The sequence below is a fragment of the Ranitomeya imitator genome, chromosome 6 (assembly GCF_032444005.1).
Source record: "Ranitomeya imitator isolate aRanImi1 chromosome 6, aRanImi1.pri, whole genome shotgun sequence".
NCBI classification, from domain to species: Eukaryota; Metazoa; Chordata; class Amphibia; order Anura; family Dendrobatidae; genus Ranitomeya; species Ranitomeya imitator.
The window spans coordinates 370,346,921-370,373,035 of NC_091287.1; the positions used below are offsets into that span (position 1 = coordinate 370,346,921).

General features: G+C 44.4%; 1 protein-coding gene across 2 annotated transcripts in view; it reads right to left on the reverse strand.

The window, feature by feature from the left end:
* Positions 1 to 1,499: 1,499 nt before the first annotated feature.
* The window catches only part of LOC138642675 (cadherin-7), a 596,493-nt gene continuing 571,877 nt past the window's right edge, over positions 1,500 to 26,115 (reverse strand). For both annotated transcript variants that reach the window (XM_069730993.1, XM_069730992.1), the window contains exon 12: positions 1,500 to 5,176. In XM_069730993.1, the coding sequence (XP_069587094.1) occupies positions 4,683 to 5,176 (494 nt within the window). In that variant the 3' untranslated portion in view covers positions 1,500 to 4,682. The remainder of the gene's footprint in view (positions 5,177 to 26,115) is intronic.

The following is a 26,115-nucleotide window of genomic DNA, read 5'->3' on the forward strand; positions in this document are numbered from 1 at the left end:
GAGGGACCGTCCACCACCCCTCTATCACCGCAGCTGAATCATAGGTATAGCAAGCAGGGGAGTCACACGGACATCCGTGGGCACCTGTACAGCCTATTGTCTTAAATACCTTAGGGTGGTCAGGGCTAAGTCTGGCATGCAATCCCACGTTGCGGGAAAGGATACGTGGAGCATACTCGCATGTACTCGCCCGTTGCTGGTTTGGGGAGATCGGAACCCCTCAAAAGGGTCTGTCGCCCCTCTCAATCCTTACGATGTAGAGACAAAACAAGGGTCCGAAGGATCCGGAATCCAGACGTGTGCCTCCTTCAGACACTAAGCATGAACTGGATTCTCTGGTAGCCAGTGTCAGAGTGTATACAACGTAGGAAGAGCTAAACTTTTTTATGTTTACTTAGTGTCAGCCTCCTGGCGGCAGAAGCATACACCCACAGTCCTGTGTCCCCCAATAAGGCGAAGGAGAAAAGTAATAAAGATCTACACAGAGCAAAGCTTTATTTGAACAAAACGCTCCCTCACCTTACTTTACACATTTATTAGTGTAAAAATAAAAATAAAAAATGTAAGTTATTCTCACCTGTCCACCGAAAATCCATAATGCTGATGTCCCACGACGTTCCCTAACTTAACGATGACATCAATAATGTTACCATTCAGCAAGATAGCCAGATCACACTGAGGTTAGCGTGAGAACATGCCAGCATATGACTGGTGGTATTCTTAATGAAATTACCGTCAGTCACACGTAGGTGTTTTCTCATGCTCAGCATGAGCTGGTTGCCTGGCAGAACTGTAACATTTGCCAACATTCAGCAATGCAACCAGATATAGCAGAGTTGGGGATTATCATGGGACATAACCATTATGGATTATCATTGAACAGGTGAGTATCAATTTGATTTTTTCATTTTTACGTTAATAAATGGGTAAAACAGTGGATTTGTCAAGGAGTGGTTTTGTTTTGTTCAATTAAAGAACTTTTTTCAGTGTGTCTTCATTAATTTTCACTATGGGGTTATTAATGGGGGTGTCTGAAAGAAGCCTCTCCATTACAAACCTCCAGTCTTGTCAGCTGACATCAACCCCAAAATAATTACCACCCTTGCCGATGCATCAGGGCAAGTGAGAAAAGATGGGAAACGCACCAAAATTGGCAAATCTAATGGATGTGCTTTCTCTGGGGCAGCTGGGGGATGCTAATTTTAGGTTGGAAAGGGCTAATATTCATGGCCTCTTCTCAGTCTGAGAAAACCTGCCCACAGCTATCTGCTTTAGCTTGGCTGGTTATCAAAAATAAGGAGGACCCCATGCCTTTTTTTAATTATTCAAATAACTTGAAAAAAATGGAATTGGGACTTCTCTAATTTTTATAAACAGTCAAGATAAATCTGACAGCTGAGGGCTGCAGCCCACAGCTATCAGTTTTACTCGAGCTGGTTATCAAAATTAGAAGTCACTCAATGTTTTTTTTTTATTTTGTTATTATTTATTTATTTTTTCCTTGGTTCACAGCCAGCCAACCACAGCCATGCCAATACATGATATGGCTATGATAGGGCCAACAGTGGCCACACAGGAATAGCTTGCACTGCAGCCTTACAACAAGCTTTGTTGGACAGCTGCCAAACCTGTAAGACAGACTTCTGAGAGAAGTCCGTGTTTGGGGACCATGCACAGATATTAGGTGTAAGCTACGGACCCTGAACTTTACTTTTTGAGTTTTCCTAACTGTAAACTTAACAGCTCATTTGCATATTATGAAAAACTTTGATGTCTCTGGAATAAGACATCAGATCACAGATATCAAGGTATAATGTTATTCAGTTTCGTATGACCTGCATGCCCATATTGACTGCTTAGAAGGGTTGACCCTACTGACAGATTACCTTTAATTTATGCTAGGAATCCAATTGATAAGGAAAACAATTTAAAAAAATTGAATTTATTTTGTTGCACTTCCTTTTTTACTTAACCCTACTATGACCTTCCATGAATTATTGTTTATAGTTTTACATAACTAAACAGTTATATTGTCTTTAAATATTCCTTTAGTGATGGGGGCTGTATTCCAGAAATTGAAAAAAGGAGTTTGCAATATCTATTAAAATAACCATTACTCATTCTTGTTGCTTCAGTGTTTTAACACAGGTCCCAGCAAGTTATGCAGACATGATGTTACATGATGGTCGAATACATGGCACATGACTGCTAAGGACAGTGATTGATTGCAGCGATCATGTAAATGATGTACAGTATGGGAAGCTGTCACTGGAGACCACCAGAGTAGTAGTGCCAGAGCTGCAATTAATTAATTAATAGGTGAGTAAAGGTTATTTTCATTTATTTTCTGCTTTTAGCCGGTCTCTTCAAAATCCTGAATGACACCTTAAACAAAACAAAATATTAAGATCATATTTTTTACTATATCCATGTACTGTGCACATAAATGAAGACATTTTTAGATTAATACGATTGGTTGGGTCTATGTTTTGAATGATTTGAAACACTGTATAACTAAACACTGCAACATGCTTCACTTTCTACAGCTAGTTCACTTTGCACAAAAATGTACTGGGTCAACAAAGATTAAAAGTTATAGAAGTGCATCCATCACATTGACTGGTGATGCACTAAATTAATAGCGTAGCATACAATTTGCAAAAAGCCTACAGTCCTATTTATATGCTACACAATTGCCCGACAATACCGTCAAGTGGGTGGTTGGTCTATCCGCATGTAAAGTTTTGCATCAATTTTTTGAAATTGTTCAAATGCAGCAAAAGTAGAAATGGCTCAACATTTCAATATCGATTAAAACTTGTCACTATTCTTGGTGTAGAGCCGCAATGCAAACCTCAATGTTTACATCATACAGACTGCAAACATGTCCTGTGTAGTCAGATCAGGCAGTTATACTTTTTTCCTTTCTCTACCTTTTTTGTTTATGTACATTAACAAGAAGCAGGAGGCAGGAATATAACTAGAGGATCATAAAATACAGTCACTGTAGGCTGTTGCTGTACACATTCGTTGATTTGCATAGGAGTGGACCATAAAATGGAAGAATTTCCAAGTTGCCTAAAAAGAATCTGTCACGTGATTCCTGCTGCTCGTACATGTGAATAATGAATCAGAGCATGACTGCAGTCAGGGATATTTGTCTTTGATTTGCTCCAAAATTTCAGAGAAAATATAGTTAGAAAATCTGGCGAGGGACTATGGCCAGAGAAGAAACTAGTCTGTCACCACATCTAGCGGCTCTTCCCAGCACCACTCAGTGTCATTGACAGGACTTTCGCTATGGGAAACCAGCCAGAGGCAGTGTTGAAGTATTCTCGTCTTTGGCCATTGTCTTTGATCAGATATTCTAAAGCTCTGTCGTTTCTTTGAAGTATATGCCTGGCTGCAATCATGCAGCCTGGATCTAAAGGCCCCGTCACACTTAGCGATGCTAAAGCGATCCCGACAACGATACGAGCTGTCAGGGATCGTTGCTGCGTCGCTATGTGGTCGCTGGTGAGATGTCAAACAGTGAGATCTTCCCAACGACGCAGCAGCGATGCGGCGACCTGTAGCGACCTGTACAACGATGTCATTGGTCGTTGTGACCCTGTCACATGGCAGCTATTATGACGATTCAGACCTCGATGAGGGACGTCCTGTGTGACATTGTAGTCACACAGGCGTGCATTTGCATCGCCTTTTCCGCGCCCATTCAGTTCCGATTGGTGGTCGCTACTGCGTTCTGATTGGTGGCGGCCTTGCCAAATAAATTAAGGAAAAATGAAAACGCATTTGAGACCCCAAACGATACCTATCGTGCACAAAATATAGGTGTCAGAAGAACCGTTGAAGAATAGATAAATCGAAGAGGAGTCGCAGGCCGGAGAACTCTACAACGATCTGCAAACCACCACGCGGTCAGGAACAAAGGATGGAAGCGCTAGTATGTCGCCTTCTGTTGAAGGCATGACCGCCAATCAGAATGCAGTAGCGACCACCAATCGGAGCGGACGGGTGCGGAAAAAGCAGCGCAAATGCACGCCTATGTGTCAGTGTCTGAGTCGTCAACGAGGTCGTTGGTAAGGTGTCAAACACAGCGATGTGTGCTACCCAACGGGACCTCAACGATCAAAAACGGTCCAGGCCATTCCGACACGACCAGCGATCTCACAGCAGGGGCCTGGTCGCTGCTACATGTCAAACATAGCAAGATCGCTACTGAGGTCGCTGTTGCGTCACAAAACTTGTGACTCAGCAGCGATCTCGCTAGCGACCTCGCACAGTGTGAAGTACCCTTAATTCATGCTGTTGGTGGTTTGGGGAGCAATAATAGCATGACAGGTTCCCTATCATATAATATTTTTCATATAGGTGAACTACTGAAATGGCTATAAAAATGGATGTACCCTTTTTAATCAGATCATCGTGTTTTTCATTGATGGCTTCTTCTCATTAGTTTAGAAACATATTTAAACATGAAAATAATGATATTATAAGTAGTGGTAGATTTTATATTACACAAAAACAAAACTTATCCAGTTTTAGGACAGTGTAGTGCCTCAGGCAGGAGGAAAAAAATCCACAAAATTAGGATTCTCTAATGACACATTGAGCAGAAATGTACATTTTAGCAGTCAATACTGAGTTTGTTTAGTGCCTTAAATGCATGTATTCCAGTGCTAAGAGTACAAGTTATCTTCAACAGTGCCGTACATGTCAGCAAGTCTTTTAAAGCGAGGACCCCAGTCACTAAGGTAGTCATAGTTATGTTCAGAGTTTGAGCTGACTGACTCTAAAGAACTGAGCGACTCCGCAACAGAGCCATTTCCTTCAAATGCATATGTTTGTAAGGAGTCATAAGGTGGAGCGCAAGGATCCACATCTGCTTCTTTTAGTCTTTCCCAAATAAATTCTCTAAAGATTAAGTTGTCTGGAGCACTTCGGAGAGATGGTCTGCTCAAGAATTGGATTTCTGGCGTTACATCCCTCCTGCTCTTGCTGTCTCGGATTATATTAAGGTTCCTCAGTGTGGTCATGTCAAAGGCTTCCGTGTCTTCTTCACCTCCTCCTTCATCATCATATCTTACAATATTCTCTCTAACATCTCTCTCTTCATCAAAAATTAAAGGCTCCTTTTTTCTTCTTCTCATAGTGACAATAAGAAGGACAAGCACTAGAAAAAGAAGAAGGTGAGTTAGCTTCAAGTAGACATCTTCAAAACATATATACATTGAGCATTAAAATAGCTTTCTAGGCTTTGATGTTGCCTACTCCTTATCTGTCTGATAGGATTAGTCTGAAACCTTTTAGGACGATGTTCCTGTGTATGAACTAAATTGCCAATGGGTGCTCCATCAAGCAGCAAAACTATGTGAGCTCAAGGTGACATTGAAGCTGTATGGAGAGCCCCTAACAGAAAGGCAGGATACCTTTGCCCAATTCACAGTGCAGAAGGCAAGAAGTCATTTATGCTAGTATGTCAGGGTAAGTAAATGGTGGGCCAAAATAGTAACAACAACCATGCAAAAATAATTGGATTTGTTTACTGCCCTTACATATTGAACAGGACACAAACTGCTTAAAAATATAAGAAAATGGAATTTCATTTAAAATGTAATTGCATGCTCGGATAGCTATCGTTTCTAGGTGAAATCCTCCATACTGAATTATTGCTAAGGTTAATATGTGTTTTCACATTTACTTTATACTTTGAGAGATAAATGATCCTAATTTACAATACTTATCTTCTGTATCCTCATTTGAAAGATTTTCCTTTCTATGTTTAAGCCTATGGGGAAAACATTTAAAAGTCGGTCTCTGTCTTCATAACGGGGGTGAAGCACATTTTTTTTTTCCTGGAGCCTCCCTTGACACATATAACAAGCAATAAATTACTTGTCATGTAGTAGCTACTAGGCTTTCCTCTAATGATCCATATATTAGTAGATGTCTCGCAAACATAAAATATTGCTGGATCAGCCCTAATATTTGCTTGAAAAAATAATGTAAACATTGCTTCTCTTCTAAATGAAATTGCGGAGGCAGTGGTTTCAGGCATATTAGCAAAAGATTTCGACAGATGCTGTAAAGAAATATCTTTGACCTTTCAAAATGGCATTTAACTGGTTTTATGTTGTCTAAATAGGCTGAGGCAATATCATTCATAATTACAGAATAAGGGAATTTTTTTTTCCTTGAATATCTTGCAATTACGGCAAAAGAGCTGAAATCCTAACTACGTCTTGGTATGAAGTCATTTTCTTGTCTCTAACCGTTTCGTGCAATTTGGTGATGGCTGTGTCGTAATGGCAGGAATATATGTCACGCCACTGACATTTGACATCTTGAAGGTGAAATACGTTATCCTGTATACGTGATGGAATATTAGATTTATTGAGTCAAAATGTTAATGTGAATCTGCAAATATTTCACAAAACATATGCATTTATTCCTAAATCTGAGGGCGTCTCACAAAACTGCATTACAGCTGATCACCTCTGTATCACGGAGATAACCTAAATAATCCTCTTACTAAAATGCAACGTCCACAAAATCAGCAGTGACATTAATGGATTAAATCTGCAATGTTCCAAGAAGAAAATCTAGGCATGGGATTCATCCTTTTCTGCCAACAATCTTTTCCCTTAAGATTATACTACAGGAATGAAGTCATCTTATCATTTCATAAATGTTATTATTATTATGCAAACGCCACATTAATAAATCATAATTAGAACCTTTACATAAACATACTGGTAGGTTAATCACAATGACCTTGGCTCTAGTACTCAGTATGTGCATGAAACAGGGAATTGGATATTAAAGGGACAGGTTCTAATTAAGTAACAATACACATTGTGCACGGCACCGTAGAATACGTTGATAAAATATAACCATCTGTTCGTCATTAAATAACCGTATTATTACAAAAAAAATGGAGTGGTGAATGGATACTGTGTATCATAAGCATTAATTGGGTTGCCCACCCCTTCTTTCGGGTGTCAGATTTGCCCAAAAATTGGGAAAGTGATGCGGCAAATGATATTGATTAGGAAAGGGTGGTCTGAATAGTGGACAATCCCTTTAAAGCTTTCATTCGATCGTTGTAAACTGAATACCTTATTAAATAGATATCTTAGAGCTAATAAGGCTGATATAGTTATTTATAAAATCAATGTTCGAATGGTTGTATAATCCTGATTTTAAAATCACCACTAGTGTTGAGCATTCCGATACCGCAAGTATCGGGTATCGGCCGATACTTGCGGTATCGGAATTCCGATACCGAGATCCGATACTTTTGTGGTATCGGGTATCGGTATCGGATCCATAGGGATGTGTAAAATAAAGAATTAAAATATAAAATATTGATATGCTCACCTCTCCGGCGGCCCCTGGACATCACGCTGGTAACCGGCCGGCTTCTTTGTTTAAAATGAGCGCCTTTAGGACCTGAGAATGACATCGCGGCTTCTGATTGGTCGCGTGCCGCCCATGTGACCGCCACGCGACCAAACAGAAGCCGCGACGTCATTCTCATTCACTAAACTCATAATTCTAGGAATTGAGGACCTGCGAATGACGTCACAGCTTCTGATTGGTCGCGTGGCGGTCACATGAGCGGCACGCGACCAATCAGAAGCCGCGACGTCATTCGCAGGTCCTAAAGGCGCTCATTTTAAACAAAGAAGCCGGCCGGTTACCAGCGTGATGTCCAGGGGCCGCCGGAGAGGTGAGCATATCAATATTTTTTATTTTAATTCTTTATTTTACACCTCACTATGGATCCCAGGGCCTGAAGGAGAGTTTCCTCTCCTTCAGACCCTGGGAACCATCAGGATACATTCCGATACTTGATGTCCCATTGACTTGTATTGGTATCGGATATCGGTATCGGCGATATCCGATATTTTTCGGGTATCGGCCGATACTATCCGATACCGATACTTTCAAGTATCGGACGGTATCGCTCAACACTAATCACCACTTTATAAGTCTTGGTATTAAGTGATAGCTCATGAGTGTAATTCAGCCTCCACTTTCACAGCCTTATCGACAGCAGATTATACTGAGCAGTGTAAGATCGCAGCAGGAATGATGAAAAATGCTAAGGATGCTGTCAATCAGGATAGGTGGGCAAAGATTTTTTAAGAAGAATTGTAATGTGGAATTTAGAAATGTTTCATCATGTTCAACTAATTAATAATGCACGCAGTTTCTTTTTGTGAAGGAAACGGCGCGCTGTGAGGATTCTCTGGTGCCAGGAGCAGTCTGTTATGTGACTGAAAGCAAGCGATTTACATACTTCCATCCAAATTCCAACAAGATGTGTCTGGCCTAGTCCAATATACTTGCATCGAGCCAGGCTCCGCACGTCTAGTTGGCATGTGACCACATGTATGCAAATCATATACTTGCGGTCATGTGCCCGCTGCACCTGGCGCCGGCACCGGAGAATTCTCATGTTGCACAGTGTGCATGCTGTGAGGTTTCACAAGTCTGTAGTCACATTAAAGTGATTTCAACTTTTACCCTAAGGCCAGACAACCCCTTTAAGCACAAATAATACAACTACAAAGATAAGCTCACATGATACAAATGTGGTTATAGTGACAATATGACAATATATAAGTAGTTTCATAATTTAGTAATAGTTTAATGGAGATGAATTATAGTTATAATTCACTGCCCAAAATAAATGCCTTATTAGAGTTTTATGTAATTAAATTCCCTATGTAAAACATGTTCTAAAAAGACCAGGTAATCTATTAGATTTTTCTATGTTCTGCAAACTATGTAAAAAAAGGAATATATAAAAATAATAAAAGTACTAGCACTCAAACTCGAGATTTTGTCATTTGTCTTTTTGTGGTAGCTTCCCATAACTATACGATACTGTCAATGCCGATGACAGGGTGTTAGGACTGGCGGAACGCACCAAGAGAGATGATATAGATGCGTTCGCAGTCCGGGGTCCACCGTGCAGGTGAAACCTGCTGCTAGGAAATGACAGACAATATGGCGGTATTCAAAAGTATACACGCGTGGGTTAAACCTCACCCAGCGTGAAGAAAGCGATCCTGTTGCGTCACAGGACCGCGGTACCGCACATAGAGCGCGAGCAAGTGGTCAGCGAACTAAACCCCAACAGGGATTGTAGTCCGATTAGACCCTTGCTGGCACTACACCGCAACTGGGTGTGAAAGGAGTTATATAATTAAGGCACCGAAGTGCGAACTGTGCCGTGCTGGCAGGCACCACTAAGCACCCAGACGTGGGTCAGGAAGCGCACACTGGCGCGTGGCACCGCACTGGCGGTCACAGCAGTAGACGCTGACACGTGTGTGACACGTTGAGTGATAAGTCGGGCGCTAGATAGCAGCCATACTCCATACGCGAACAATCATACAATAGGGTAGGGGTATTTAAAGAACGACTTGCACTCACAACAAACACACGTATTAAATTGTACACTAGCACATGGCCGTGCGGTCATGCGCAGTTTATATAGTTGCAGGACAGGAAGCGGCCACAGAAACTTTGCCCTTCCAAGACCTGCCAAGAGGACCAATAGAATGCGCTGCAGAGTCTGAGCACATGACCCTCGATCTCCAACGGGAGATCTTGCCCTGGGCATGCTCAGTGTGCGCAGACAAGGACTTAGTCCCAGAGAAGTCCACTCGCTGCTGACCAGTATAGGCTTTACAGGCAGAAGCTGGAGAAGCAGCAGTAACTCTTCTCACAGAGTCAGACTGAGCGAGACGCTGGGATCGACGTCCCTGCTGAGCAGGCTCCACTGCGGCTGGAGGAGAATGGGAGACTGCAGCGGAGACGGATCGAGATTCCCCCTGTGCAGCAGAGGAAACTCGACTCCTAACATTACCCCCCCTCCTAGGGCCTCGCTACGTTCGAAGGCAGCAATGAGCTGTGGGGCCCGAATGTTTTCAGCAGGCTCCCATGACCTGTTCTCTGGACCATAACCCTTCCAATCCACCAGATAGAACTTTTTGCCGCGTACCACCTTACACCCCAAAATAGCGTTCACCTCGTAATCGTCCGTAGACGAACCCGATGTCCTGGCAGATGACTCGGAAAACCGGGACATGTATACGGGTTTCAAGAGGGACACATGAAAGGTGTCGGTGATACCCAAGCGTGGAGGAAGAGCCAGGCGGTAGACCACAGGATTAACCTGTTCGAGAACCTTGAAGGGACCCAAGTAGCGAGGCGCAAACTTAGTGGACTCAACTCGCAGCCTGATGTTACGGGCGGAGAGCCACACCAAGTCGCCAGGAGCAAAGGTCGGAGCGGGGCGCCGATGAACATCGGCGGAGGACCTCATTCTCTCCTTGGAAGCCCGAATGGCATCCTGAGTGCGATCCCAAATGTCCCGTGCCTCCACAGCCCAGTCTGCCTCCCTGGAATCGGCGGAAGACACGGGCATGGGCACAGGTACCCGCGGATGCTGACCATAGTTAAGGAGGAATGGGGTCTGTCCAGTGGAGTCAGCTACAGCATTGTTAAGAGCAAACTCCGCCCACGGTAACAAAGATGCCCAGTCATCTTGTTTAGCAGAGACAAAATGTCGCAAATATGTGACCAAGGTCTGGTTGGCTCTCTCCACCAACCCATTCGTCTCGGGATGATATGCCGAAGAGAGATTCAACTCGATACTGAGAAGGCGACAAAGCTCTCTCCAGAACCGAGACGCAAACTGGGGACCCCGGTCACTGACAATTTTGTCTGGCATACCGTGAAGACGGAAGATGTGTTTAACAAACAATGCTGCCAAGGCCCGTGCAGAAGGTAGCCGGGGAAGCGGCACCAAATGCACCATTTTAGAAAAATGGTCGGTGATAACCCAAATGACAGTACAGCCACGTGACTTGGGCAAACCCACCACAAAGTCCATCCCGACCATCTCCCAGGGCCTGTCTGCCACCGGCAGAGGGTATAACAACCCAGCTGGCCGTTGACGGAGAGACTTATTTTTGGCACAAGAGACACATGCCCGAACGTAGTCTCCAACGTCACGAACCATATGTGGCCACCAATACATTCTCGCCAACAACTCAGATGTCCTCTTTGCCCCAAAGTGTCCACCCACTCTGGACGAATGAGCCCACGAGAGAACCTCCGGACGCAAATTGATGGGGACAAAAGTCTTGCCCGGAGGCACAGACTCAAGCGAAACCGGAGCTACGGTTCTCAGACTCTCTGAAGGGACAATGAGCCGAGGCTCGTCCTCCTCCTCCACAGTTGACACCAGGGAGCGAGAGAGAGCGTCAGCACGAATGTTCTTCTCCCCGGCGAGATAATGTAGAGTGAAGTGGAACCGGGAGAAAAACAAGGACCATCTGGCCTGACGAGAATTCAGCCGCTGGGCTGTCTGTAAATAGACCAAATTCTTGTGGTCCGTGTAGACTTGGAATGGGAACCGAGCACCCTCCAAGAGATGTCTCCATTCTGAAAAGGCCAACTTCATTGCCAGCAACTCCCTATCCCCGATGGAGTAATTTCTCTCCGCTGGTGAGAAGGTTTTTGAGAAGAAGAAGCATGGATGCTTCCGACCTTGAGCATCCTTTTGATAGAGGACTGCTCCTGCACCAACAGAAGAGGCATCCACCTCCATTAGGAATGGCTTATCCACCTCGGGACAATGTAAGATGGGAGCGCTAGCAAAGTGGGACTTAATAGAAGTGAAGGCCTTGGAGACCTCTTCGGACCACGATTTAGGATTCGCTCCCTTCTTGGTGAGGGATACCAAGGGAGCTACCAGGGTTGAGAAGTGGGGGATGAACTGACGATAGTAATTTATGAACTCCATAAAGCGCTGCACCGCTTTCAGAGAATGGGGTTCCTGCCAGTCCATCACTGCCTGTAGTTTGGCAGGATCCATAGCCAATCCCTGGGCCGAGATGATGTAGCCCAGGAGAGGTAAAGACTCCTGCTCAAACATACACTTCTCCAATTTGGCATAGAGGGAGTTTGCCCATAGGAGGTCGAAGACTTTGCAAACATCTCTCCGGTGGGAGTCAATATCTGGAGAGTAGATAAGAATATCATCCAGATAGACTACGACCGAGGTGGAAAGCATATCCCGGAAGATATCGTTCACAAAGTCTTGGAAAACGGCTGGGGCATTACAGAGCCCGAAGGGCATCACCAGATACTCATATTGCCCATCCCTGGTGTTAAAGGCCGTCTTCCATTTGTCCCGCTCACGGATGCGAATCAGGTTGTAAGCACCCCGCAAATCTAATTTAGTAAATACCCTTGCTCCCCGAAGTCTATCAAATAACTCAGATATCAAGGGCAAAGGATACTTATTCTTAACGGTGATGGCGTTAAGACCCCTGTAGTCTATGCATGGGCGCAATTCCCCATTCTTCTTCTGCACGAAGAAGAACCCCGCCCCAGCAGGTGACACTGACTTCCTAATGAATCCTCTTGCCAGATTTTCCTGGATGTACTGTGACATTGCCTCCGTCTCCGGGAAAGATAGCGGATAAACTCGACCCCGGGGAGGCTCAGCACCAGGCAAGAGATCAATAGGACAGTCATAGGGGCGATGAGGCGGAAGGACCTCCGCCGCCTTTTTGGAGAACACATCTGCATAAGACCAATACTGCTTGGGGAGAGAGGATAGATCTGCGGGTACCTCAGTAGTAGCAACCTGAACGCACTCCCTCTGACACCTACCCCCACAAGATTCACCCCAACCCAGAATTCTGCCTGAGGACCACTCGATATGAGGAGAGTGGTACCGTAGCCAAGGTATTCCCAACAGGACCTCATCAATTCCTTCCGGAATGACGAGCAGAGAAATTATCTCCTGATGAGATGGCGACATGGACAGAGTAAAAGGGATGGTCTGGTGTGTTATCTGTGAGGGCAATGTCGACCCATTCACCACTCGCACCGTTACTGGTTGAGCAAGCATAACCAGGGGTATTGCGTGACGGTGGGCAAAGGCAGAAGACATAAAATTGCCCTCCGCCCCAGAATCCACGCAGAGCTCTACCGAGTGGGAGAATGAGCCAATAGTAATTGTCCCCTTAAAGGACAACTTAGAGGCAAACGTCGCCGTGTCTAGTGTACCTCCACCTACTACCACTAGACGCTGACGTTTCCTCGACCGCTGAGGACATCTGGAGGCTAGATGTCCTGACTGCTGGCAAACATGACAGACCCTGAGTGCACAAGCGGTCCGGGACTTAGATCCTGCTTGTGACACTTCCCTGGCCTCATGTGACTCAGGAACCAGGACCGGAAATTCCAGAGGTTTGGCGAAAGTAGGAGCCAGCCGAAACCTCTGCCTACACTGGGCTCGCTCTAACCTCCGCTCGTTAAAACGGAGGTCAATTCGAGTGGAGACAGTTATTAACTCCTCCAGTGTGGCAGGAATCTCCCTAGTGGCCAGAGCGTCCTTAACGTGGTCAGCCAAGCCCCTCCAAAATATGGGGATAAGAGCTTTATCCGACCAATCCAGCTCAGATGCTAAGGTGCGGAATTGGACGGCAAAATAACTGACCAAGGACTCACCCTGAGTTAATGCCAGCAATTGGAGCGCAGTATCATGGGTGACTTGAGGTCCTAAAAAGACCTGTTTCAGAGCGCTCAGAAACAGCGGAGCACTCTGCACCACATGATCGCCACGCTCCCACAGCGGCGTAGCCCATTCCAACGCCCTGTCCGACAATAGAGACAGAATAAATCCCACCTTAGCCTGCTCTGTGGGAAAACGTGTAGCCAGGAGCTCAAGGTGAATAGAGCACTGACTCACAAATCCCCTACAAAACTTGCTATCACCAGAAAATTTTTCTGGCAGCGGGAGGCGAGATAGTGTCGGAACAGGGGTGGCAATGGACATAGTAGCTGCAGCCACGCTGGCAGCCTGTACAGCTACTGCAGTAACATCCACAGCTGAGGTCGCGCTCTCGAGAGCCGCCAACCTACCCTCCAGCTGCTGCATATGCCGCAGAGATTGCTGTTTGTCTGTCATCACTAGCCAGACCCTGGCACTAGTGTAATGTTAGGACTGGCGGAACGCACCAAGAGAGATGATATAGATGCGTTCGCTGTCCGGGGTCCACCGTGCAGGTGAAACCTGCTTCTAGGAAATGACAGACAATATGGCGGTATTCAAAAGTATACACGCGTGGGTTAAACCTCACCCAGCGAGAAGAAAGCGATCCTGTTGCGTCACAGGACCGCGGTACCGCACATAGAGCGCGAGCAAGTGGTCAGCGAACTAAACCCCAACAGGGATTGTAGTCCGATTAGACCCTTGCTGGCACTACACCGCAACTGGGTGTGAAAGGAGTTATATAATTAAGGCACCGAAGTGCGAACTGTGCCGTGCTGGCAGGCACCACTAAGCACCCAGACGTGGGTCAGGAAGCGCACACTGGCGCGTGGCACCGCACTGGCGGTCACAGCAGTAGACGCTGACACGTGTATGACACGTTGAGTGATAAGTCGGGCGCTAGATAGCAGCCATACTCCATACGCGAACAATCATACAATAGGGTAGGGGTATTTAAAGAACGACTTGCACTCACAACAAACACACGTATTAAATTGTACACTAGCGCATGGCCGTGCGGTCATGCGCAGTTTATATAGTTGCAGGACAGGAAGCGGCCACAGAAACTTTGCCCTTCCAAGACCTGCCAAGAGGACCAATAGAATGCGCTGCAGAGTCTGAGCACATGACCCTCGATCTCCAACGGGAGATCTTGCCCTGGGCATGCTCAGTGTGCGCAGACAAGGACTTAGTCCCAGAGAAGTCCACTCGCTGCTGACCAGTATAGGCTTTACAGGCAGAAGCTGGAGAAGCAGCAGTAACTCTTCTCACAGAGTCAGACTGAGCGAGACGCTGGGATCGACGTCCCTGCTGAGCAGGCTCCACTGCGGCTGGAGGAGAATGGGAGACCGCAGCGGAGACGGATCGAGATTCCCCCTGTGCAGCAGAGGAAACTCGACTCCTAACACAGGGTAAGTGAATCATCACTGCGGCTGCACTGCCTATAGCCTTGGATAAAAGCTAAAATAGTGATGTTATTGAATACTGGTGTAAAGAGATGTGGCAGGCCGTAGGTGAGGTAGCTGACATGCTGACAGGGGACTTTCTAACCAAAGACAAAGATTCTAACACAGGAACCGTGGTACTGAGCATAAACACATAGCTCTCGTGAAAGCAAACTCAACAGCTACATTATGTGTTTAAATAGCACTCTGACATAGGCCCCACATCACTGTCCCATGCAATCCGGGGCTGATGTTTGACTGTCTAATGGAAGTTGATTGATGGCTGTGATTTTGAATGTTTTACCCCTTAAATGCTGTGTTCAATAGTAACAGCAACACCTAAGTGAACTATAGAAAGTTAGAATCTGTGAGAGGCAAAACAAAAAAAAACTAAATACATGTCTGTAAATAGATTTTCTGGTTTGGCTTCTTGTATAGATAAAATTGGAATTACAATAAGCGCAATAGGTTCTTATTTGGATTACAAGGAAAAAGAGTAAAACGGGATTTGCTCACCTAAGCGGGTTGTGAAAGTGACAACCACTTTGTAAACGTGTATGAAAAACGGCTGTTGCAGATCCACCAAAAAGATAGGGTACAAACTTGGAGATAAGAGTGGATGTACACCCGCACTGACGAAGATCCAATATATGATAAAAAACAGATATAGTATGAATGCGGTTTTATTTGTCAACATGTTTCGAGTAATCATGCCCCTTCGTCAGGACAAACCACAATGGTTTGACTTTTTCACCTACGTCATACAGCAAGGAACTTTGAAAGATTGATATTGACTTTTATGGTTCATTCGGTGTCTCTGCTGGATGTTAGGCTGTATGGTTGCTTTATGCAACCATGCAGCTTGCTATCTAGATGCAGAATGGAACAAAGGGATTATCATCTTATCAGCGGACAGGTGAGGACTGAGGAATATTGTTGTTTGCTATTTTAATTCTCTGGCAGGGAATAATGGCTTCATTGGAATGGGTAATGCAGTAAGTGTGGTTTAATTTAGGATTATTAAAAGAGTCTGTGTCAACCTTTCAATTTTAAGGACTTTATTCTAGGTGTGTGTTTTTATACAATATAACTATGGGGTTAGTAATGGAGGTGTCTTATTGATGCCTCTCCATTGCTAACCTCTGGGCTTGATGTCATCTGACAATACAAAGGTGATATAAACCCCTTCAACTATTACCCCACTTTCCAAGGTATCAGGGCAAGTGGGAAGAGCAAAGCTAAGTGTCAGAATTGGCATATCTTTTCTTATGTGGCCGAGAGCTGATGTTTTTAGCCTGGAGGGCCATTATCCATGGTCCGTTCCTAGGCTATTAAAATCAGCCCACAGCTGTTTGCTTAGCTTTTGCTGGTTATTAATTATAGGGGGATCCTACATCATTTTTTCTGGCAAGTTTCCATTTTAATCAATAAAGCTAAAAACTATTTGTTCCAAATTTAAAGACATTAATATATGTATATATATTATCACAGGAATGTATGAAATGTGGACTATCTGAACCTCTCAGGTGCCCTAACACTGGTCTCTACCTGACTGCGGAGGTTGGCACCCTAGGTTAAAGCGGTAGTCACCACCGCTCCACGACGGCTAGCCCCGATAGCCCTATACACACCCTGTGATCCCTAAAAAGTCACGTCCCAATGTATTTATTACCCAGAAAAATGAAAAAAATATAAAAAATCAACAAAATGGAAAAAATAAGGAAGAAAAAATAAAAAAAAATACACAGCAAAAAACACAAAATGTATTTTTTGTCCCAGAAAACACCCTTAACCCCTTCCCGACCCATGACGCCATGTAGGCGTCATGAAAGTCGGTGCCAATCCGACCCATGACGCCTATGTGGCGTCATGGAAAGATCGCGTCCCTGCAGATCGGGTGAAAGGGTTAACTCCCATTTCACCCGATCTGCAGGGACAGGGGGAGTGGTAGTTTAGCCCAGGGGGGGTGGCTTCACCCTCCTGTTGCTACGATCGCTCTGATTGGCTGTTGAAAGTGAAACTGCCAATCAGAGCGATTTGTAATATTTCACCTATTATAACTGGTGAAATATTACAATCCAGCCATGGCCGATGCTGCAATATCATCGACCATGGCTGGAAACACTAATGTGCCCCCACCTCACCCCACCGATCGCCCCCCCAGCCCCCCAATCTGTCCGGTACACTGCTCCGGCTCCCCTCCGTCCTGTGCTCCGCTCCCCCCGTGCTCTTGTCCGCTCCCCCCGTGCTCCAATCACCCTCCCTGTGCTCCAATCCACCACCCGTGCTCCGTTCCACCCCCCGTGCTCCGTTCAACCCCCCCGTGCTCCGTTCCACCCCCCCGTGCTCCGTTCCACCCCTCTCGCGCTCCGATCCACCCCCCCATGCTCCGATCCCCCCCCGTGCACCCCCCCACCCTATCATACTTACCGATCCTGCCGGGGTCCGTCCGTCTTCTCCCTGGGCGCCGTCATCTTCCAAAATGGGAGGCGCATGCGCAGTGCACCCGCCGAATCTGCCGGCTGGCAGATTCGTTCCAAAGTACATTTTGATCACTGAGATAGATTATATCTCAGTGATCAAAAAAAAAAAAAAAATGACCCCCCCCTTTGTCACCCCCATAGGTAGGGACAATAAAAAAATAAAGAATTTTTTTTCTTCCACTAATGTTAGAATAGGGTTAGGGGTAGGGTTAGAGTTAGGGGTAGGGCTAGGGTTAGGGGTAGGGTTAGGGTTAGGGGTAGGGTTAGGGCTAGGGGTAGGGTTAGGGGTAGGGTTAGGGTTAGGGCTAGGGTTAGGGGTAGGGTTAGGGTTAGGGGTAGAGGTAGGGTTAGGGCTAGGGGTAGGGTTAGGGGTAGGGTTAGGGCTAGGGTTAGGGTTTCGGTATGTGCACACGTATTCTGGTCCTCTGCGGATTTTTCCGCTGCGGATTTGATAAATCTGCAGTGCTAAACTGCTGCGGATTTATGGCGGATTTACCGCGTTTTTTCTGCGCATTTCACTGCGGTTTTACAACTGCGATTTTCTATTTGAGCAGTTGTAAAACCGCTGCGGAATCCGCACAAAGAAGTGACATGCTGCGGAAGGTAAACCGCTGCGTTTCCGTGCAGTTTTTCCGCAGCATGTGTACAGCGATTTTTGTTTCCCATAGGTTTACATTGAACTGTAAACTCATGGGAAACTGCTGCGGATCCGCAGCGTTTTCCGCAGCGTGTGCACATACCTTTAGAATTAGGCTATGTGCACACGGTGCGGATTTGGCTGCGGATCCGCAGCGGATTGGCCGCTGCGGATTCGCAGCAGTGTTCCATCAGGTTTACAGTAACATGTAAACCTATGGAAAACCAAATCCGCTGTGCCCATGGTGCGGAAAATACCGCGCGGAAACGCTGCGTTGTATTTTCCGCAGCATGTAAATTCTTTGTGCGGATTCCGCAGCGTTTTACACCTGTTCCTCAATAGGAATCCGCAAGTGAAATCCGCACAAAAAACACTGGAAATCCGCGGAAAATCCGCAGGTAAAACGCAGTGCCTTTTACCCGCGGATTTTTCAAAAATGATGCTGAAAAATCTCACACGAATCCACAACGTGGGCACATAGCCTTAGGGTTAGGGTTGGAATTAGGGTTGGAATTAGGGTTATGGCTACAGTTGGGATTAGGGTTAGGGGTGTGGGGGGGTTAGTGTTGGAGGTAGAATTGAGGGGTTTCCACTGTTTAAGCACATCAGGGGTCTCCAAACGCAACGTGACGCCCACAGAGCATTCCATCAAAGTCTGCATTTCAAAACGTCACTACTTCAATTCCGAGCCCCGGCATGTTCCCAAACAGTAGTTTACCCCCACATATGGGGTATCACCGTACTCAGGAGAAACTGGACAACAAATATTGGGGTCAAATTTCTCCTGTTACCCTTGGGAAAATTAAAAAATTCTGGGCTATATATTTATTTTTGAGGAAAGAAAACGTATTTATTATTTTCACAGCTCTGCATTATAAACTTCTGTGAAGCACTTGGAGGTTCAAAGTGCTCACCACACATCTAGATAAGTTCCTTTCGGGGTCTAGTTTCCAAAATGGGGTCACTTGTGGGGGGTTTCTACTGTTAAGCCACATCAGGGGCTCTGCAAACGCAACGTGACGCCCACAGAGCATTCCATCAAAGTCTGCATTTCAAAATGTCACTACTTCACTTCCGAGCCCCGGCATGTGCCCAAACAGTGGTTTACCTCCACATATGGGGTATCAGCGTACTCAGGAGAAACTGGACAACAACTTTTGGGGTCAAATTTCTCCTGTTACCCTTGGGAAAATAAAAAATTGCAGGCTAAAAGATCATTTTTGAGAAAATAATTTTTTTTTTATTTTCATGGCTCTGCGTTATAAACTTCTGTGAAGCACTTGGGGGTTCAAAGTCCTCACCACACATCTAGATTAGTTCCTTTGGGGGTCTAGTTTCCAAAATGGGGTCATTTCTGGGGGATATCCAATGTTTAGGCACACAGGGGCTCTCCAAACGTGACATGGTGTCCGCTAATGATTGGAGCTAATTTTCCATTTAAAAAGCCAAATGGCGTGCCTTCCCTTCCAAGCCCTGCCGTGCGCCCAAACAGTGGTTTACCCCCACATATGGGGTATCAGCGTACTCAGGACAAACTAGACAACAACATTTGGGGTCCAATTTCTCCTAATGCCCTTGGCAAAATAGGAAATTCCAGGCTAAAAAATCATTTTTGAGGAAAGAAAAGTTATTTTTTATTTTCATGGCTCTGCATTATAAACTTCTGTGAAGCAGCTGGGGGTTTAAAGTGCTCAATATGCATCTAGATAAGTTCCTTGGGGGGTCTAGTTTCCAAAATGGGGTCACTTGTGGGGGAGCTCCAATGTTTAGGCACACAGGGGCTCTCCAAACGCGACATGGTGTCCGCTAACAATTGGAGCTAATTTTCCATTCAAAAAGTCAAATGGTGCGCCTTCCCTTCCGAGCCCTGCCGAGTGCCCAAACAGTGGTTTACCCCCACATATGAGGTATTGGCGTACTCAGGAGAAATTGCCCAACAAATTTTATGATCCATTTTATCCTATTGCCCATGTGAAAATGAAAAAATTGAGGCGAAAAGAATTTTTTTGTGAAAAAAAAGTACTTTTTCATTTTTACAGATCAATTTGTGAAGCACCTGAGGGTTTAAAGTGCTCACTAGGCATCTAGATAAGTTCCTTGGGGGGTCTAGTTTCCAAAATGGGGTCACTTGTGGGGGAGCTCCAATGTTTAGGCACACAGGGGCTCTCCAAACGCGACATGGTGTCCGCTAACGAGGGAGATAATTTTTCATTCAAAAAGTCAAATGGCGCTCCTTCCCTTCCGAGCCTTACCATGTGCCCAAACAGTGGTTTTCCCCCACATGTGAGGTATTGGTGTACTCAGGAGAAATTGCCCAACAAATTTTCGGATCCATTTTATCCTGTTGCCCATGTGAAAATGAAAAAATTGAGGCTAAAAGAATTGTTTTGTGAAAAAAAAGTACTTTTTCATTTTTACAGATCAATTTGTGAAGCACCTGGGGGTTCAAAGTGCTCACTATGCATCTAGATAAGTTCCTTGGGGCGTCTAGTTTCCAAAATGGGGTCACTTGTGGGGGAGCTCCAATTTTTAGGCACACGGGGGTTCTCCAAACGTGACATGGTGTCCGCTAAAGAGTGGAGCCAATTTTTCATTCAAAAAGTCAAATGGCGCTCCTTCCCTTCCAAGCCCTGCCGTGCGCCCAAACAGTGGTTTACCCCCACATATGAGGTATCAGTGTACTCAGGACAAATTGGACAACAACGATCGTGGTTCAGTTTCTCCTTTTACCATTGGGAAAATAAAAAAATTGTTGCTAAAAAATAATTTTTGTGACTAAAAAGTTAAATGTTCATTTTTTCCTTCCATGTTGCTTCTGCTGCTGTGAAGCACCTGAAGGGTTAATAAACTTCTTGAATATGGTTTTGAGTACCTTGAGGGGTGCAGTTTTTAGAATGGTGTCACTTTTGGGTATTTTCAGCCATATAGACCCCTCAAACTGACTTCAAATGTGAGGTGGTCCCTAAAAAAAATGGTTTTGTAAATTTCGTTGTAAAAATGAGAAATCGCTTGTCAAATTTTTACCCTTATAACTTCCTAGCAAAAAAAATTTTTGTTTCCAAAATTGTGCTGATGTAAAGTATACATGTGGGAAATGTAATTTATTAACTATTTTGTGTCACATAACTCTCTGGTTTAACAGAATAAAAATTCAAAATGTGAAAATTGCGAAATTTTCAAAATTTTCGCCAAATTTCCGTTTTTATCACAAATAAACGCATAATTTATTGACCTAAATTTACCACTAACATGAAGCCCAATATGTCACGAAAAAACAATCTCAGAACCGCTAGGATCCATTGAAGCGTTCCTGAGTTATTACCTCATAAAGGGACACTGGTCAGAATTGCAAAAAACGGCAAGGTCTTTAAGGTCAAAATAGGCTGGGTCATGAAGGGGTTAATAGGGTATAATATAAGTATACAACAAATCATTGGGCATAAACAAATTGTCAATGTCTCGTTTATCCAAAATATGCAATAATGAAGGGCCACTCCAACTGACTAACACAATATTCAAGTCAGCCCTGCGGTTACATATATCCAGCAGTCAAATGGTCAAATGACCCCTTAATACCTGGATATTCCTGATGGAGCAGTAACCCCAAAAGTAAAAACAAAAAAGCATCCCACAGGGACCTTTAGGCATATTTTCATTTTCAGCCGCATAGATGGCGACACCCCATTTTACTAAATCGATCTAGCAATGTACACAGCGCTTCTACTCATCTGTTTCCTGATGTTCCAACTCAGGCGCGGGGGGCATCCATTCAGCCACGTATTCACAGATCCATAGACTTGTATAGGTAATTTTGACATGTGACTGATAAAAAATGATTGTGACTTCATGATTTTTTTGCTGATACACAAACTGCAGAAATATCTAGTTTGTGAATTGCTCCATGGATTTATTTTAGTAATGTTCTATCTGAGAAAGTCATGGATAGATCCCATATGGAAATCTCAATAAGGCCTAAAGCTCTTTATTTTCTTTCATCCTTTGTCTTATTATGCAGTTAAAACAAATGTCGTGCCCTACTCCTCACTGTCCTGTGTATGGTGGTATGACAACTAGCTGCAGCAGAAACCTCCCTGATATGTCCCATCCACAGAAGGACAAAGTATACCTGAACCATGCCCCATGGATAATGAGACATGGCTTCTGTCAATCATCAGATGAAAAAGAAACTAATCAGTAGGTGATAAACCACTGTATTCTCTGCAGAAATTCTACTGACTGTTTCAGGATAACATAGATAATGCTGAACACACAGTGAGGGCAACTATACTTCTTGTTTAACCTTCCTCTAATGTTAGGGTCGTGACCGACCCATTTTAGGTTTTAAATGCATACAAATTCTACATACATTTGTTTATTGCATCAAGACTTTTTGACTTTTTCAGGAACTTATTTTTAAACAAAATACAATAAAATAAAACTATTTTTCTAAATTGTAAAATGCTCTAATTAAATTTATAACATTTATGTTGGGGTCAATTTCGACCCCGGTCTAATATAAGAGTAAAAAAACAATAATATGTCCCAAAACTGAACTCATAAACACAATATAAACCATCAGCCCACAGCCAGCTCTACCTCCAACAACTTAAGTTAGGGACATGTCCAGGCATGTATGGCCAAATCAGCTTAGAGTTGGTACTTTGCAGAGTATACATCTCCAGTTTACACATGCAACAATGAGAAGATTTGATGTAAGCCAAATTCTGGATTATATCTTAGATGATAATGAATCAGAGGACACACAGCAGGAAACCCATACAGATGAACAGGTTTCTGAGGAGGAAGATGATGTGGAGTATCAACCGGAAGACACAGACAGTTCTGATCAGTCTGATGAGGAGGTCACTGGTGCTGAAGCTGCTCCCGCTGAAAGATTCAAATCCAAAAGTGGCAAGATCAGTTGGAGCTCAGTACCTCCAGATGTACATGGCAAGGCAGATGCTGCAAATGTCATAAAAATGACCCCTGGGATCACAAGGTTTGCTGTGACTAGAGTAAGTGACATCAAGACATGTTTTGATAGGATTATGCCATTGTCAATTAAAAAAAGTCAATATTGCTATGACAAACCTTGAAGGAAAAAAGTCCATGGCAACATGTGGAATGACCTTCATGATTATGTCCTGGATGCCTACATTGGTGTTCTTCTCCTTGCTGGAGTGTACAAATCCTGCAATGAGGCCACTGATAGTCTCTGGAACGCATCGACAGGCAGGAATATTTTCCGGGCAACAATGTCACTTCAAAAGTTTCAAATGATATAAAGAGTCCTCAGATTTGACAACAGAGCCGTCCGAACAAAATCTGACACACTTGCTCCCATCAGGGATGTTTGGGAGAAATGGGTGCAGCTCCTTCCACTGATGTTCAACCCAGGGCCAGAGGTGACAGTAGACGAACATTTTCTCCCTTTCCGTGGAAAATACCCCTTCCGGCAATACATGCCAAGTAAGCCAGGCAAATACGGCATAAAAATCTGGGCAGCCTGTGATGCAAAAACTAGCTATGCATGGAATATACAGATTTACACAGGCAAGTCTGCAAGCGGCATCCCTGAAAAAAAACAAGGAAAACGTGTAGTCCTCAATATGACTACTGGACTGCAGGGTCACAACATTACTTGTGACAATTTTTTTTACCAGCTATAACCTTGGACAAGAACTTCTCAGGAGGAAAATCACCATGGTGGGCACAGTGAAAAAAAAACAAACCTGAAATGCCCGCTGAATTGTTGCAGATGAAGGACAGGACTCCACTTTCCTCAAAGTTTGTTTTTACAGACACCACCACTGCTGTTTCATACTGCCCCAAAAACGACGGAATGTGGTACTGATGTCCACACTTCACAAAGATGCAGCTGTGTCATCAGGAAGTGACAAAACGCCCGTAATCATCCTGGACTATAACAAAAACAAAGGAGGAGTGGACAACCTGGACAAGCTGACTGCCACCTTCACTTTCCAGCGAATGACTAGGAGATGGCCAATGGTTGTATTTTACAACATCCTTGATGTGTCAGCATGCAATTCATTTGTGTTGTGGACCCACATTCACCAAGGATGGAATTCAAAGAAAAAAAACAAGCGGAGGATGTTTCTTGAGGAACTAGGAAGATCCCTTGTCAAGGCGCACATTGACCAAAGGGAATGAGTGCCCCGAGACCCAGCTGCTGCAGCCTTGGTCCGACAACTCCAGAGCTCAACAAGTGCTTCGTCCACACCCACAGCAACACAAAGAGCATCATCACCAGCATCCTCCTCAACCAGGCCTGCCTCAACATCAACCACAACAGCCACAACCCCAGTGAGACCACCTCATTCTAAAAGAAAGAGGTGTCAGGTCTACCCTAGCAATAAGGACAGAAAGACAAACACATCGTGCTTTGCCTGCCAAAAATACCTCTGCAAAGAACACACAAAAAGTGTCACTTTTTGCCACACATGCATCTAAATACTAATGCATCTAAAACTAGTACTTGATTTCTGTTGATTTGATTTGCTTGATTGATTGTTGTTTGTTTGTTTGACCTAGAAAAGCTACTTTTTATTATTATTGCTATTAATGTTAATATAATTTTCATCTTTTATTTGTATTAAAGTTCTCTAAAAAAATATCTGTTTTTTGCCTTTTTCATAAAGTAGTTAGATATGGGTCAAAATTGACCCGTAACACCATAAATGTTACTAGAGTTAATAATATAAAATATATATATGTATATATATATGTATATATATATATGTATATAACATGCCCGCTGCCTTGGGGTCATCCTTGATTCTGACCTTTCATTCACCCCCCACATCCGATCACTGGCTCGCTCTTCTTACCTGCATCTCAAAAACATTTCTAGAATTCGCCCTTTTCTTACTTTCGACTCTGCAAAAACTCTTACTGTTTCACTTATTCATTCTCGTCTGGACTATTGTAACTCTCTACTAATCGGCCTCCCTCTTACCAAACTCTCCCCGCTCCAATCTGTCCTGAATGCTGCTGCCAGGATCATATTCCTCACCAACCGTTACACCGATGCCTCTACCTTGTGCCAGTCATTACACTGGTTACCCATCCACTCAAGAATCCAGTACAAAACTACTACCCTCATCCACAAAGCACTCCATGGCTCAGCACCACCCTACATCTCCTCTCTGGTCTCAGTCTACCACCCTACCCGTGCCCTCCGCTCCGCTGATGACCTCAGGTTAGCATCCTCAATAATCAGAACCTCCCACTCCCGTCTCCAAGACTTTACACGTGCTGCGCCGATTCTTTGGAATGCACTACCTAGGATAATACGATTAATCCCCAATCCCCACAGTTTTAAGCGTGCCCTAAAAACTCATTTGTTCAGACTGGCCTACCGCCTCAATGCATTAACCTAACGATCCCTGTGTGGCCTATATTAAAAAAAAAAAAAAATTAATTAACTGGTTCATGCAGCTTTACATGAACACCCAAGCCTTACACTATGGCTGGTCCGAATAACTATAGCAATTGTTACCATCCACCTCTCGTGTCTCCCCTTTTCCTCATAGTTTGTAAGCTTACGAGCAGGGCCCTCACTCCTCTTGGTATCTGTTTTGAACTGTATTTCTGTTATGCTGTAATGTCTATTGTATGTACAAGTCCCCTCTATAATTTGTAAAGCGCTGCGGAATATGTTGGCGCTATATAAATAAAAATTATTATTATTATTATTATATTATATGTACCGTATATACTCTAGTATAAGCCGAGATTTTCAGCCCACTTTTTTAGGCTGAAAGTGACCCTCTCGGCTTATACTCGAGTCAGTGTCGGTGTGGGGTCGGCAGGTGAGGGGGAGCGGCGTGTTATAACCTGGTGGTTAGGAGCACTCGGAATGACCTGATAATTAAACCTCATACAGGACGAGCTCTGGGATGTGGGAGCTCTGCTGACCGCAAGCCCTAATCCTATCAC